The 17,099-nt window shown below is 34.9% G+C and overlaps 1 protein-coding gene across 9 annotated transcripts in view; it reads right to left on the reverse strand.

Moving 5' to 3' along the window:
* LOC144961377 (signal-induced proliferation-associated 1-like protein 1) overlaps nt 1-17,099 on the reverse strand; it is a 46,038-nt gene that overhangs the window by 12,760 nt on the left and 16,179 nt on the right. For 2 of the 9 annotated variants that reach the window (XR_013643151.1, XM_078894601.1), the window contains exons 2-16: nt 16,112-16,167; nt 13,987-15,747; nt 12,509-12,660; nt 11,742-11,924; nt 11,049-11,124; nt 10,394-10,492; nt 9,986-10,089; nt 9,507-9,664; nt 8,106-8,212; nt 5,729-5,863; nt 5,183-5,245; nt 3,249-3,492; nt 2,540-2,654; nt 1,647-1,897; nt 243-485 (exon numbers count right to left, since the gene is read on the reverse strand). Coding sequence is in view for 6 of the 9 variants with exons in the window: in XM_078894601.1 (XP_078750727.1) it covers nt 243-485; nt 1,647-1,897; nt 2,540-2,654; nt 3,249-3,492; nt 5,183-5,245; nt 5,729-5,863; nt 8,106-8,212; nt 9,507-9,664; nt 9,986-10,089; nt 10,394-10,492; nt 11,049-11,124; nt 11,742-11,924; nt 12,509-12,660; nt 13,987-15,655 (3,599 nt within the window). In the remaining 3 variants the exon portion in view is untranslated. The remainder of the gene's footprint in view (nt 1-242; nt 486-1,646; nt 1,898-2,539; nt 2,655-3,248; nt 3,493-5,182; nt 5,246-5,728; nt 5,864-8,105; nt 8,213-9,506; nt 9,665-9,985; nt 10,090-10,393; nt 10,493-11,048; nt 11,125-11,741; nt 11,925-12,508; nt 12,661-13,986; nt 15,748-16,111; nt 16,168-17,099) is intronic. The other 7 variants (XR_013643155.1, XM_078894614.1, XR_013643154.1 and 4 more) reach the window with 5 other exon arrangements.

Genomic DNA, 17,099 nt, shown 5'->3' on the forward strand with positions numbered 1-17,099 from the left:
AAAAGTCCAAAGAGATGCATTTTTCCATTTCTTTCTAAAAAATTTTGTAAAAATGGAGCAAACGTGAATTTAAAAAAACAAAAACAAACAGTTCTCAGCAAAGAAGCAAATGAAGGGTGTTATAGGGTTATGATATGGACTGGTTATCGCATGAGATATGAAGGCAGCAAGGGATGTTGAATGAATGTAGTAGTGGTAGTAGTGATTATTCCTCATCAAGGCATCACCAAAGAAGTAGGTACCTAGCCTGGGATAACATCAAGAGAGCTTGATGATAATCAGGAGGTCGGGGAGGCTGATGCTCTGTGCTGGAAGGAGGAGGGGATGGGTTATTGCTGTTGGCAGCGCTGGTGCTACCGGCCAGAACTTGTTCCTGGTTTGGAGACAGCTGTTGCTGTTCACTATTTTGCTGCTGTTGCTGTTGCTGCGAACTGTCAGAGGTTGTGGGTGATGGTGAAATGAGAGAGGAGTGAGTGACAAACCCCCTGTGGATGGAAGCCAGTGGTTTTAGGCCAACATCATTTCATCAAGGAGAGTAAATGTTGGAATGGAAGGGTTAAGTTGTAAAAACAAAAACCGTCACACAAGAGATTACATAAGGACTTAGGATATAGTAGCAGTATATGGTAGTATTATTACCCAGTTTAAAAGCAAATTATGGTATTACTAAGGCAGAAAAACAAATTTTCTTGAAGAAAAAGCAAAGATGATTTGTTTAATAAATCGTGATTTATAACATATTTTCAACTTCATAAATATCCAACTTGCAGTACATTGCAATAGTGGGTGAGGGAGTGGGATATGGAAAAGAGGAGAAATATGCATTTTTCAAGAAACATGAAAATAATGATCTGACAAAATAATTGCTATTCAAAGTCACAGAAATTATTTCAGCTCTTGATAATGATTTATTTGGCAAAATGTGTTCATTACAAAATTCAAGATGCCTCCACAAAATGCCAGTATATATAGGACAAATGCAATAAGAAGAAATATGAAAAATGTGCGCCTTCTGCAATGACATTAAAATGGTACCCAGCAGGAAAATGCAATAAGATATATATTTTAGCTGCCTATGACATTTCATTCATATTGGTTATAAGTAGTGAAATATTTCATGTTGCTGTCCGGCAACATCACAGAAAATGACAAAACAATTTGGTCAAAATAACGGCTGTGAAAAGAGATCATTTAAGAAACACACTTACAAATTAATTGTAATAATAACGTATCTTCTCTCAGAGAATAGATTGCAGCATTTACAATACAGTTCTAACAATTAACTAATACATGTAAAGACTTCACGAAATGACAAGGGTTTGTATACATGCTGCAAAAAAAATTTTTTTAATGGAAACTACTAATACAGAGAAAACTAAGAGTATATATGTATCCACAACCATGATATTATCCACTCCAAATCTTAGCTAATGATGTCACAAAACAACACGATTAAAGTGAATTATTGGATCTAAATAAGCTGAAAAGTTCACATTCAATTTGTCTTTAATATGTTTCAAAAACAATTTTTTTTTTAAAGAAAAAAAAATAATCAACATAAAATCATGTGTAGATATCTAAGACTTCAATTTAATCGTATTGCACCACAAAAATCAACAGCATAAAGTTTAAAAAGAAGCCATTACCTGGGGGACCCGTCATCCATTGGAGGAACAACCACCACCTTGACAACAACTGATGTCCTGAGCAGATCCACAATCTGGTCATGCGACAATGTGGTCGTTGCTACTTTACAAATTTCCACTAAGCGACTGCCCTTCCTGAGCCCTGCCTCCCAGGCATAGCCGTACTTTTCAACATCTGTGATGATGCCCTCTGACTGGATATGGAAGCCCAATTGCCCCAAGCCATTGCGTTTCAAGGCCATTTTAGTGGTCTGAAAAGATAGGGGAGAAATAAGATATGAGATCAAAAAGTTTCTAATGAGAAAATTCAATGGCAATCAAAATGAATGTGCTATTGGGCAGATGATGATGCTATGACAGTAGAATATGATGACATAGTGATAGTCAATTACAACATCATCATCATCATTATTGTCGTTCTTAGCATTATCATTATCATCATCATTATTATTATAAACGAACCCAAAAATTGGAATGCCACTTAATCAAAACAGCCCCTTGGAACACTCTTTCAGTGACAGAATTTTTCTTACATAATTTCAAGAAGGTAATCAGAACACATGCCACGTGCCAATCAATTGGAATAACAAATTATAAATAAAGAAATTAATCAATAATAATAATAATAATAATAATAATCATCATCATCATCATTATCATAATAATAATAATAATAATAATAATAATAATAATAATAATAATAATAATAATAATAATAAATAAATAAATAAATAAATAAATAAATAAATAATAATTAAATAAATAAATAAATAAAAAATTAATATAAATAAATAAGGAAATAAAGTGCTGTACAATAATTTTGCCTACTTTGTTTAAAAGTCATGTAATTTTAGCTCCATTAATATAAGATTATTATTATTAATGTCTTTTACCTCGATACCATTAGTGACAGCCTGGAGCCTTGTGATGATTTCATGCATCTCTTCCACTTCTCCTGAGAATGGACGCATCAGCAGACATTCTCCAGCACCAAAGTATAAACGGAGACTGGAAATCAAAGTATAATTGTTTTTTTAAATTGATTTTTTAAAAATATTTTTTAAAGAAATATTACCAATAGCAACACTGGACATCTAGGATGATATTGCAATTTACTTTGTCAGAGAGAAACACTTTTACTGACCAGGCTCTCATTTTGCACCTGAGTATGGTGAGATAATGTGTGTAAAGAACCTTTTCCAAGGATTCAACTTTGCACCACCTGGATATTATATACTAAGGACCAACAGATCAGAACTTGGTGTGATACCAAAAGATCATAAAAGCATTTTTAGAGGGACACAAATTAGAATGTCTAAAATAAGAAGAAAAAACGCAATACTCTGCTGAATGCAAAAGTTTTATGCAAAGAGGAAAAAGAATGTTTACCATGCTCATGGTGTAAGGATGTGGAAATGCTCGTATATGAATGTTACACAAATATTGACTGTATAGAAAATATATAGGGAATGTGAAAGCAGACATTTGAAAGACTGTACCATATCCAAACTATATTGACTGAATAGAAAATATGAAGGGAATGTGAAAGCAGACATTTGAAAGACTATCTAAACTATACAATGAAAACAAGCTTAACCATACCTGCTAGGCTGAGGTGTCCAGCCAATTAGAGTGCTGCATGGAATAGTAAAGATAACGTCCTTACTGGTCTGTTCCAGTAATACTATAGTGTCAGCAGCCACTGCTAGTAGACATTCCACCTGTGACGCAGTGCCCATATCCTCCACCTGTACTTCCCAAACCAAGGCTCCCTTAGCATACATGTCTGGTATCACTTTTTGCTTCACTTTCTCTTTCTTGCGACCACTACCTAGGCCAAACTTACCTATAAAGGAAAACAAGAATAAGAGCTTTAAATGTCAAGTCACAAAATTGAAAAAATAATTTCCAACTCATATGAAATTTTAAAAGAACAGAATTAAAAAAAAAAAAAGTAATGTAACACATGTTTCAGATAGAATTTCATAATTTCATCTTTTATGCTGAAGCATTTAAAAAACTTAAAAGATTATTTATCATAGGGTTCTTTTTATTATTCCCCGATACAAAACTTTAAGAGCTCTAAGAAAGATATATTCACCTGGATTTTTACACAATGAGTAGAAAATTATGAAAGTGTTATTTCATACCCAATTTAAATATGCACCAATTTTATTATACATAATACATATGCCTTAACTGAACAAATGCATTTTTTAAAAAAAATGTATTAAATCTCTTAAACATGATTTACGAGCTGCTATATCTCCTGAAATGCTTCATAACACAATGAATAAACTAAAAATATGACTGCAGGTGCTGACAATAAATGGAGGGAGTTATGATTTCCCTTTAGAAGTTATGTCGACCAACATCTCTATAAACCCATGAGTGATGCATTTAGAGTTTGGTTTCAGCATATATTAGAGTGCAAACTATTTTTTTTTTGTCCTGGCACTGCTTTGGTGACCAACAGTTAATCATTTTAGTAGTTGTACGCACATTTCTATGATTTTCACCACGCTCGTTGAGCTCCATAATGCTTTAACTATTCTCTCCGAACATAATGTGGAACCAAATTCCCATGTCACACAGTACACATCACTTATTAGGCATGTTTACAATATCTCAGTGCCTTAAACCAGGTACTAATTCACACCAGAGTTGAGAACACTGTAACATAGCCAATCACTAAGTCTTGTTGTTCACAAGACAAAAAACTTTAGCTTGGCTATCAATACCAAATACATTAACTGATTGCAAATGTCAACCGCCACCTTATCCATTAACATCAATGACATCATCTATCTATAGAATGGTGAATTGTGCAACCAATTCAATCTATCCACATTGCAACAAAAACAAAATATAAACCAAATATAATCCGAATGGTAAAGGAACATAAAACTCACAATATATGAAGCATTAACATAATGGAAAAATAACACAAAAAAGCAGGGTTAATCGCGCAGTTTTATGATAAAGTTTTGGACAGTTCTCGGATTTCATTTGTCTTCATGATAAAATTCTTATCTAGAATTCTGAAATACATCAATGTGAAATATATACCTGAAAGTAAAACAACAATTCTTTTTTTTTAATAAGGCAATTAGAAACAAATCTCTTCCCTCCAAATAAAATATTAGATCTATAGAGGAAAATACACCGCGATAAAATTAGTGATCAAATTAACAATTTAAAATCCAATGTTATTGGTTGCATGATCTTCAGGGAAATTAATGGATTTAAATATTATGAACAATGAGCAGCAATAAAACCAAGAATATTTAAGCTTTCATTCACTACAAAAATAAAAAATATAAAAATTACCCAATTAATGGATAAATAAGTTGTACAAAAATAATGGCTCCTCAAACGAATTGGCTTATCTACACTACCATGGTAAAACGCATGTTGAGCAACAAATGAGAATGCAGCTGCAACTCTGAACATAAATTTGAACAAAAAGCAGAAAGTGGGATAGAGCAGATAACTAATTACAAGTACTCAAAACCCGTAATAGAAGAAAATAGTACACGGTATTATTGTATATCGAATGCTATGAGGAGCTCCCCAACAACTGCTGTCTTCATTTGGGTCTGTGCGGGACATAAGATATGAAAATAATATTTGCCATTACCATATCAAAATAAAAGCAAAATGGAACTGATAACAATCTAAATAATCCACTCAAAAAAAAAATAATAAATTAAAAAATAGAAAAGAAGAGAATTTCCTTTAAATCCCAAATTAGGAATCAAGCAAGAATTTATTGTACACATTAAACCATCTCTTTAACTTCCTCACTCATTTGTGACTTTATAAGTTATGTGATCTTCTGAACTTGAGTTAATTCACAAACGAATTACTTGAATGAAAAAATTGTCTCAAGAGAAAATGAATGGTTTGTACGGACAGAGACAAAAGATGGTGAGTAAAAATAGATAACATAAGCGAAGAGAGAGAGAGAGAGAGAGAGAGAGAGAGAGAGAGAGAGAGAGAGAGAGAGAGAGAGAGAGAGAGAGAGAGAGAGAGAGAGACAGAAAAATCAGCATGAAAACAGCAACAGTGATAATTCTTACTGAGTTTAGATCCAGAGTCAATTGGTGTGCTTGTAATATAATTGGTGGCCAAATCTTTGAGATATTCCTGTCTTGTACGAGTTGCCATTGTTCTAAACTTTTCACTTTTGTGAGCAGCATTTTCCGAGTTGATGACTGAGTAAAAAAAGAGAAAAGGAGATGTGTTTGAATTTAAATATAGTTATACGAGGGTGAGTAAAAAAAATAATGGGACTCTGCTTACTACTTTAAAACAAATTGAATCAGTACCATGAATCATACCTCAAATTAAAGCCTGCCATTAGCCGAGTAGAATGCTACTTCTCAACATAGTCTTCACCTCTCTCGATAGCTACAGTCCACCTTTTTATAAGTCCATGTATTCTGTCCTCATAAAACTGAGTTGACTGAACTTTGAGCCAATTTTTCACTGCTGTCTCGGCTTCTTCGTCATCTTCTAAGCGATGTCCCCTCATTGCCTCCTTCAGTGGACCAAAAAGATAAAAGTCTGAAAAGTGCCCAGTCTGATGAATAAGGAGGGTGAGACAGCATTGTCCATCAAAATGATGCGATTACCTCCTTTTCCCGGCACTTGTGTGCAGAAGGGCATTTTCATGAAGAAACAGTACTTTCCCATCTCCAAATCCGGTCTAACTCGAATGCTTGCTTTCAGTTGCTTCAAGGTCTATTTGTACAATTCAGAGTTGACAGTGGCTCCCTGTAGTAGGAAATCAACGAGGATTACACCTCTAATGGCTTAACTTTCCCAGCTGATTTCTCAGTTTTGAAGGGGTTTTTTTGGTCTTTGGGTTAGAGGCATGTTGCCATTCCATTGATTGTCTCTTCGTCTCAAGTACACATGATGAACCCAGGTTTCATATCCAGTGACTATTCTACAGAGAAAGCTGTCATATCTCCCATTTAGCCAGAGAAGCTCGGAACAACAATTCACCTTTTCCTGTTCTTGATCAACTGCCTGTGTACCCAACAAGCGCAGATCTTTTAGAATCCCAAGGATCTGACGAATTGGTGAGCACTTCCATGACTAATTTCTAGGTCTAGTGCTATCTCTTCAAAAAAACGTTTTTCTATCAGATCTGATCAATGCTTCTGTCTTTATTTGATTAACTAAGTTGACACTGCTTGGAAGGCGACCATCACAAGATAAAGACATGGTTGAGAGATTTTTTCTCATTTTTTTCTCAATGACGAGATACACGTTTAACCCACCTAAAAACACTGCCTCTACAAAGTCCCTGAGTTTTATAAACTTTCCCAAAGCGTTAAAAAATGTTACTCTATGTGTTTTCCTCGAAAACGAGAAATTCAATGACAGCTTTCTGTCACTGACAGTCATCCTTGGGGACAGCCATTTTGAACTGCCATAACTTTGTCAAAATTTGACAGAATTACAATTTTCAACCTTTGGTTTAAAGAGAACATGTGTAAGTTCAATTGAACCAAATATGACGTCACACGGAAAAGAAATGAGCTCAGTAGGATATTTGTCCCATTACTTTTCGACTCATCCTTGAAATTCTTGCTGATATTGACATCACAACAAAGGGAGGAAAAGAGTCCCAGTAGCTCAATAGAAAGAGCACTCAAATCATGGACCTGGTTCAAATCTATATTTTTGTTTTTAAGGGTTTTACGGCGCTTCAGACACATTAAGGTCATGTCAGCACCAGTAAAAAGGAAGAAAATGGGACAGTAAAAAAGTTATAGATTTACAATTAAAAGCGCACAAGAAAAGTAAGGCAAAGGGAAATGGGACAAATAGGGAACAGATGTAGATTCCAAGAGCATACTATCGTTGTGCATGGTTTGAAATCACCTAAATTTCTCGTCCTGACACAAGCACAGGTACACACTAAGAGGAACACACTCAGAATGTTTACAAATCATATGTTTAAAAAAAAATACAATACATAACAGAGAGATTATTTACAAGGAAAAAACATCATCTCTGAAAACGATAACTATACATTTGACTGTTTCCCTCCCAGCCAAGGACTCCGGTCAGGGTCAGGACAAAACTAAGTAATCTCATTCCAAGACAAAGACAGAAAGCAATTGGAAAACAGATATAGGGGGATAGAAGACAGATACAGCAAGTATCTCTCTACCCACCCAGGGTTCAAATCTATGTGGACCTCTCGATAACTGTGATTGCATGGATGGGTCTAAGTGAGATTACAGTGAGATTATACATAGTAATACATCAGCATTCTATCCTTGGAAGGGAAACCAAACACAGAAACTGTTTATTCAATGTAAAATAGCAGACACTGGAAAAAAAAAACTCACTGCTACTTTCCTCATTTCTTTTCAATTCATACGGCATTTTAAGTAACATTATTATTAATATATACAAGAAAAAGAAATCAACGGTTACTTTTTGCAAGTAGAAAGTCAACAAAATCCTGAGACTTTTTAAAGTTGCAATTTTCAGGGATGGGTGGACCAAATGGAGGAACATCTTTAGATCTTGTAATGGCAACACTGTAGGAAATTTATAAATGAATTGATTGTTAAATAATGCAATATGTGCGAAAGAAACAAAATTATAAAGATAACAATATCTGAATGTAAGCAATTGTTCCAGTAGAATCAAGAAAAACAGGAAAAATAAAAGCGACAAATGAATAAAGTATTTACAGTTAGTAATTGTTGAGCACTGGAATCATATTGAACCATTTTCAAATCTAGATATGGACATTATTTTTTTCTGACCCCTCTCCCGACTTAGCAATGAGCGAACGCAACTGAGCCTGTTAGATCTAGCATAAATGAACCTTCCACTGAAAAAAAAAATTAATTAAAAAACAAACAAACAAACAAACAAAAAACACACTGATCGTAGATAATAACTAAAAACTAGTAATTAAAGGACGATCACAGTAATATACATGCACTGAGTATCGTAAGTTATGCCTTTTAGGGAAAAAATGGAAAGTTTGATGCAAAATAGTGCATTTCAGGAATATTTTGAACTAACTAAAAATGGGGTTTGAATTGATTAACATCTAACCAACATGTTAAATAATAAATATCAATGGGTTTTTCCTTTGTTTTTGTTTTTTTTCTTTCGGTTTTGTTTTATATAATCCCATCTTTATGACAAAACACACCTCTTTAAAAGCTGGGAAATTTCTGTTCTATTTCTATTAAATAAAGAAATACATTAGGATATTAACACTCTTTTAAATAATATTACAAATAAGCAATTGACATAATCATAATTTTGCATTTTATAAAATATAAACCAAGTATCCAATTCCAACTCATGCTGGTAAATTTTGTCGCTTAATTTTTCATTTACTCCACAAAGCAATCATCTTTACCCAAACTAACATGCATCAAACATAGATTTGTATAAACTGATATTGGTGAGCGTTCTTGATAATAAACAATAAAACTCAAACTTAAACAAGATGAGTCATTCCCTTAGGCTTTATGAAATGGACAGAGAATGCCCATAGTCTTTCTAAGAATGCAGACCAGCCTTAAGCAACAAACATAAAATCTATATTCTCTTCACATTAAATCCTAGTTTAAAAGTTAGATTCCAATATCTGCATGAACCATATATGCTCCATTCTTAGTCCATTACTTAAATTTTTTGGTGAGAATATGGTACAACTCTTAAGATTGAAATAGATCCATTGATGAGTAAATCAAATCTATTTTCTGAAGAATATGACCTTTTCAGAATTTTATCAATATTTTATATATAACTGATAGGTTTGGGAATGCCTTCAGCCTATTAATTTTCTTTTGTAATATTGATGCAGACCTATATCTGGTGCTGTCAGAGTTAGGGTTGTTGACTTGGACTACAATGAAAACATGCTGAAACTGTGATCGGACTGTCTGGGGAGTAAACGGCTGGGCACCAGCTTCTTGAAATACCACAGTGACTATATCGTTGCCAATGTGACGTTTACGTAGTAACTGTTTTTAGAGAAAAAAATAAATAAAAAAATAATCATCACTTTTCAAAAGCTTAGACGACTGACAATTTTCAAAATTATGAGTTAATTTGATTTAGAAATAAGGCACTTTAATTCTTACAAAATAAAAATGAAAATAAAAAGATGATAACCATTGGAATTAAAGTGAAATTTTCGTATTATAGATCCTTTACGCACAAAACTTGCAAATTTTTTTTTTCAAACTTCAATTCTCCGTAGCTAAGGTTTTGTTCAGGAAATTGTATTTGATATCTAATTTGACCTCATCAGCATAATCAAACACTGACTACTTGGAACTGACCTGCTGTTTGTTGTTTGGTGTGAAGGGAAGCATTGTGGAAACATGGAACATGATCTCATTGTTGTTGAATGTGGTATAATACGAATGGGTGCCCGTTGTATCAGCTGAAATAAATAAAAATTCATTATTTCACTGCCACAGATGTAGTTTCATTATTATGAACTTATTTATTATTCAATTGAAATATAAAAGCGTTGAATAAAATCTTAAATATGGATGTTTTATTTACAATTTCTTTAAAATATCTTAAATTATCTTTTTATGTTTACATGATTGTAAAATTGGAAACATTCGATTTAACATATATTACACAAGTACTAGACTCAAACAAGACAACATATTTAATATAAATATCAATAATCAAAGGTAACTTCATTATATGAAAAGATTTAAAGTTATTCCACTTACTTCTACAATCTAAGCCACCTCGATACTTCTCAAACCCTTTTAAACGCACTTTGCTGCTGATGAGATTTAAAAACTCCTCCAGTGCTGGTCCAGTGGACTCTGAAATATACACAATTAAATTGTAGTGGTAATTAAGTTAAATTAAGGAAATTTAAAATATCCATGCAAACATTTCTAAATAAACTGTCAAAAGCTGATTGGAATAGTGCCATGTATAGAATACAACAAAGTCAAGTGATGTTTGGGAATGGTAGTGATAGGGTGGAGGCCTTATGTATCACCTGAAACCAAGTGGATAGGTAATAAGTAAAAGGAATATAGTGACAATGATCAAAAACAAAATTATGTTCCTTTTATAAGCATGGGGTGGGGAATAAATGAATAATTATGAGGCACATTGTCCAATACGTTTTCTTGTGTTTGTGTGTGTGTGTATGTTTGTATTTGTGCTTATGTGTGTATGGGCAGTGCAACCATTAAAATCCAAAGGATATGAATTGCTTTTTTCTTTTAAATTCAATTTCATGTCAACCACTTTAACTTATAGAGAGAGATTGAAAACATTCTATTAAATCCCTTTATTTCTATATGTCAATTTGGTGCGAAGCCCTTTTGTCTTTTCTTATATTAATTCTAAACAAAAGAAACAACTTACCATTATTGTACATCTCCTCCTCTGATCCCTGGCCAGCTTTACAATACATAATACCCACTTTATATGTGGTTCCAATCTGGGACAAAGTAAATCAATATCTTTAAATTCAACTCTTTATCAGAAGAAAAGCAAATTGACCAAAAGAGAGAAATTTGAGGGAAAATAATTATAAAATATATCCAAATTTAATATGGTCATATTATTATTATTATGTATCTAATGATGTATTGTTGTTACTAAAACAATCAAAATTCAACATACATAAAAATCAATACCCATAACCATTATGCAAAGACAGTATTAACCTAAGTTTAGCTTTGTCCATTCCGTTTTAGTTTTCTCCCATTTCTTATATCTCATTTCTGTTGGAAACACTAAAAAGGATAACGTTTAAAAATCAATTCTTCTTTCTTTTAGAGAGTCCATATAAACATTTTTTTAAAATGTTATAAAACATAAAGATGTAACCTTCATTCTACACGTATGTGAAACAAATACCAAAGGTAATTATCGCATTGTCCTGAAACGTCCAATTTCTTGATACATAAAGCATCCTACAACACTCACATCTGATATGGCTTAAAAGTGTTGCAAGAAATAACAACTAAATGTGCATTTGACTAAGAAAAAAACAAAACTTTTTTTTTCAATGAAAATTAAAAACAAAAAAAACAAACAAACAATAATACTAACCCCTTGTTCATCTAATTTGAGCAGCTGCTCACATGTCTTAGGCCCAAAGACTGCCTGCCTCAGGCATGATATTTGAACCTCTGGAACTGCCACCTCTAGTACATCCTTGATGGGAATTCCTCTTGAACTGCTCAAACGGGCTGGTATTGCTTCCTCCAAAAGACAACCACGTAGAGTGCTCAACTGATAAAAATATACAATACTTGTAAGACTTTTAAAAAGAGACCAATACAACTAAATGGCTCTTCAAAACTCAATTGTTTTATTTTCACACCCCAGCATCTGTGTATCCTGATATACATAAATAATATACAAATAGTAATCCTTTAGATCCAGAGAACACAGACCTAACAAACCCAATCACTGCTGAAAGGACAGAGGGACCTGGAAAAAATGCTGACTCAATGGTGATAGGAGATAGACCAATTTGCATGCTTATCCAACGAGTTTAAACTCCATCAAAAAGAACCAGATCTATTTCCATGTACAAGTTCACATTCATCTCTATCTTCTTATTTCCTCCTCAATAAAGAAATGGGAAGTTGAGCCTTTATCACATTTGACTGATGTGCATGAACACATATTATCAAGTGCAAACAAGGAATTCTTCCTATGTCATTTTATGTAGCATGTATCAATTGGAATATAGATTAAAAATAAAAATCAACACCATCCCACGACTCATTTTCACATTGATGCAAACTACAAGCTTTAGACCATCTGTCATTCATCTAAAATGGATTTTTTCAAAAATCAAAGAGACTCACCTCACTAGTCCTACAAATAATCCTATACTGTGCAAGGCCATATTCTGCTCTCCCGAGATTATTGGTGCGCTCCTCCAAATCCAGCTTTTCCCTACGAACGCTGATAGCAACAGGTCCCAAATTATCATCAATACCAAAAATATTCTGGTGATCTGCAGTAAAGAGTTTTAGATATTAATTCAAGTTAATCAATCATATTAGATTTATTTATTTTTAAAAGATTCAAATTGTTTAGCTTATCACAATTTTCAGCTAAATTTAGTTACTCTATGATACCAACTTTTAAAATCTCTCTGCAAACATTAAGACTGTATAGAACAATGTATTCAACTTCCTAAGGCCTAGAGCTGTTTGTATATGGAATGGGAGCGGTATATATGATTTACATTATTATCATTATTATTATTACATAAGTCAGCTGCAGAGACTAGAATTTGAATCCATTCAAAACATCAAAACAAAACAACAACAATCTCGACAATTGGGCACAATTTCACTTACATATAATCCCAAAACAACAACATAAAAATAAAATTAAAATAAATGGATATATGCATTTATACAGATTTGCTGTGATCAATCAATGCGCTTCACCATTTCGTATGGTACAAGTTACCTTTTTAAACATTCTGTTCTATTAGCCCCTTGAAAGTATCCCCTTCTCTGTCTATAGTTAGGTAGGTACTTGTCACACAAGATGTCAGTAGCGTAGCATCTATAATGTGCATTACCTATGGACACAATGCAATGGCCACATATTCCCTTGGAATTATATTGTCACCTATCAAGTCCCTGGCTTAGGCAGCATCACTTGCACGAGAAAGCCACCACCACCACAAAACAATGACATAATAACAAAACAATTGTCCCACAATGCTCTACCAATATACATTTTTCCGTCACCTCTCAATCTGTAACGGAACTATTTAATTGAAATTGATAGTTTGTTTTCATAGCAATCGTCCTGGCATTTAATAAGGAGAGAGCTTATTACATTGATTTGCGGCTATGAGTCTCCATATCTTTAAAACTAGTAATAGTACTGCATCTTAAACTATAATACTTTTTGGCTACAGCCTGTCGCAGGATAGCAAGTCAATTATTGCTAACGGAGGGTGATTGTTTTGAACTTCATGTGTGTTGTCGGCGGTTTGTACTCACACGCTCCCTGTGTGTTTAGGTGGTTGAGCATGTGTGCATGTGTATGTGTGTGTGAACGCGTGTGTGTGTGCCTGTGTTAAAGATTAAACGGGGGATGGAGAGGGTAATAGAGTTTGTGCTTGATGTTTATACTGACATAAAATCATGTTGAGTCGATGTTTTTGATCAGTCCCATGTCCAATTTTACTTGGCAATGCACCGTTTTACAGAACGTTTTCAACATCAAAATGGCAATGTAACATAAATAGAAGGCAAAAAAAAAACAAAAAAAACCCACCAAAAATCAAATGAGCAATTAACAAACTACTTATCCTTACCATAGTTGTAGAAAAAGTGTCTGTAATAATAGGCTCCATGATCAACATACTCAATAACATGGCCTCTATGTGAGACCAAAGGAGGTAGAATCTGACCAGATGGGGAAGGAGAAGAGTCCAAGATTGCCACGCCACAACACGCTGGGTGACGCACCTGGCTGGGCAAGGATTGGCTTACTGTTGGGGTGGCAGTGGTGGTAATGATCGACCCCGATGATAATCTTTTATGTGCTGTGGACCTGGTTAAACTGACCGTTCTTTCATCTTCTCCTCCGAGCTCATTGCGGAAAAAAGGACATGAAAGAACAAGGTCATTACTTTTTCCATCTCCGTCGTCAGTGTCAGCAAGAATATCAGGATCATCCTTATCAGGGGCAAGGCTCAGTCTTTGACCTGAAGCAGCTGATGCTCCTGTTGTTGTATTGTTTTTGTAATTGAGGCCAGCAGAGCGGTTTTGAATTACTTGGGTCAAATCCACCCCTACTGACTGACAATCAAAATGGACAAAAGCCCGTTTTCTACAAGAATCTTCGGACTTAACACTGGAAGTAGATGTCTCTTCTGTTGCTCCCACACGTTCCTCTGATTTTGAAGAAGGAACTTCAGATTCAGTTTTTCCCCTGAGTTTTTTCAATATACTTGCACTAGCCTCACCTGTGATCGATTTAGCTCGTTGTTTTCTATCTTTATGTTTCGTTTTTGTTTTTGTTTTACCATCCACTTCATCATCACCCAAATCCTTTCCCCCTTGAGAAATACCATTCAAAAATTTTACATTCGCCTTTCCTGAATCACCCAACGGAATTTGAGGTTCAGAATTTGCACCCAGCCGCCCCTGCAATAATTCTTGAAGTCTGGGTGGGGCTGGGCTCCGTTGATCCAAAGCATTATGATGCTGAAATTCACTAACCATTGAAAAAAAATTGTCAGTACTTGTGCCTAAAATATCTAACGATGATGTGCTGCCATATTCTCTATGAAGGTTGGAAGATGAGGGAGGGGGTACATCTAATTCACCACTGTCAACTTCTAAGTCACTACTACTACGATACAGCATGCGATTTGTGGCATAAGTCCTTGCTGGCTTTTGAGGGGCAGGTTGTTGATGAGATGATGACAATGATGATGATGGTGGTGGTGGAATTGCTGATGAAGACGACGATGACTGTGGTGTGTGAGAATACCCCTGTTTATTATCCAAGGCATATGTTTGAGTTCGAACTCGAGGACCAGTGTGCTGACTATGATACATTGCAGAATTTATCCTGCCACCTCCTGCATTATGCCCTATTCTTTCACTGTATGAACTGCGCATGTCAATTATACCAGCCCGCATTTTAGCCCTGTAGAAACTATTGCTGGTGGGTGGAGCCACTGAATCATAGGACTCCTCAGACAGGACTTGGCTGATATTATTGCTGTTACCAGCTCTTCCCTGATCCCCTGCATTATTGCCACCAATGGAGTGATTGCTGCCACTGTTGTTGTTGTAAGTATCAGCAAACTGACTCTGACCTCTAGGGATAGCCTCTCCCTTACGTTCTTTCTCCCTCTGTTGCTGTCGTTTCTGCTGCTCCTGGTAAAATTCTGCAGCCTTCTGTGCCCGTTGCCGCATGAGCTCCAGATTACTGGAGGAGCCAATGGGCATTGAAGTGCCATCTGCAGCCATGCTAATAGCATGTCAGCTAATCAGCTGATGGTCGTCATACTTAAAAACTGGCTTATGGTGCAGGATTCACAAATAGCTCAAGACTAGTGAAGCTGTAAAGGGAAAAAAAACAACACAAATCATTGATGTGGAAATATACCTCTGTTAATGTTGCAATCTTATTTTTAGAAATTGTCATAAAATCAAAAGTTCTTAAAACCTGTACATGACATTATTTTTCCTTTTGTGGCAAGCCAGGTGACTGTATTAAAAGAAGAAGAAGAAGAGGAAGAAGAAGAAGAAGAAGAAGAAGAAGAAGAAGAAGAAGAAGAAGAAGAAGAAGAAGAAGAAGAAGAAGAAGAAGAAGATGATGATGATGATGATGATGATGATGATGATGATGATGATGATGATGTTTGTTGATGATGTTGATGCAGCCAAAACCTAATGTACATTTGAAAGAACATAAAGACAAACCTCTTGATCATATCAGGCTCTGGAATATTTCCAAAGGTCAATGTGCTAGTTCTGATCTGAAAGTAAAGTGAAAAAGAAAGATTTTAAAAAATAATAAAATAAAATAAACAAACTCTCTCTCTCTCTCTCTCTCTCTCTCTCTCTCTCTCTCTCTCTCTCTCTCTCTCTCTCTCTCTCTCTCTCCTCTCTCTCTCTCTCTATATATATATATATATATATATATATATATATATATATATATATATTATATATATATATATATATATAATATATATATATATATATATATATATAATATATATATATATATTTGTGCGTGCACGCGTGAGAGAGAGAGAGAGAGAGAGAAAGAGAGAGAGAGAGAGGAGAGTGAAAGAGAGAGTGAGAGAGAGAGAGAGAGAGGGGAGAGAGAGAGAGAGAGAGAGAGAGAGAGAGAGAGAGAGAGAGAGAGAGAGAGAGAGAGAGAGAGAGAGAGAGAGAGAGATTTAGTAATCAAAGAAGAAACAAGATTAAGAAGCTTCGGGATGATACAGCTTTCCTCATTTCCCAAGCGTAGTTGATATGTAATGTCACATTAGCCGGAAAATATAGAAGAGAAAATACTAGGGTTTCTGACTCAGTCCAACCCTGGGAATTCCAGGCCATGCTTCACGGCCCTGGTCAGTGGGTCAATAAAACTGATAAATGACCATGTGTGTGTGTGTGTGTGTGTGTGTGTGTGTGTGTGTATGTGTAGCAAATGATGTCAATGGCAAAAACACGACGAAATGGGAAGGGGAGGGACGTTGGTGAACAGAACCAGATTTCATGTCAGGGTATTGATGGACCCGCTGAATGGAAAGCCCAACACAAAACAATGCGACATGTGGTACGTACACATGGTACGAAAACGGTTACAATGGCTAACTACATACTTACATACACACACTATGGAAAGAAGTGTACGCATCGACATACATACCACGACGGGATCAGTTACCAGGAAATA

The sequence above is a fragment of the Berghia stephanieae genome, chromosome 1, assembly GCF_034508935.2.
Source record: "Berghia stephanieae isolate SIO BIC M18660-M18661 chromosome 1, UCSD_Bste_1.3, whole genome shotgun sequence".
NCBI classification, from domain to species: Eukaryota; Metazoa; Mollusca; class Gastropoda; order Nudibranchia; family Aeolidiidae; genus Berghia; species Berghia stephanieae.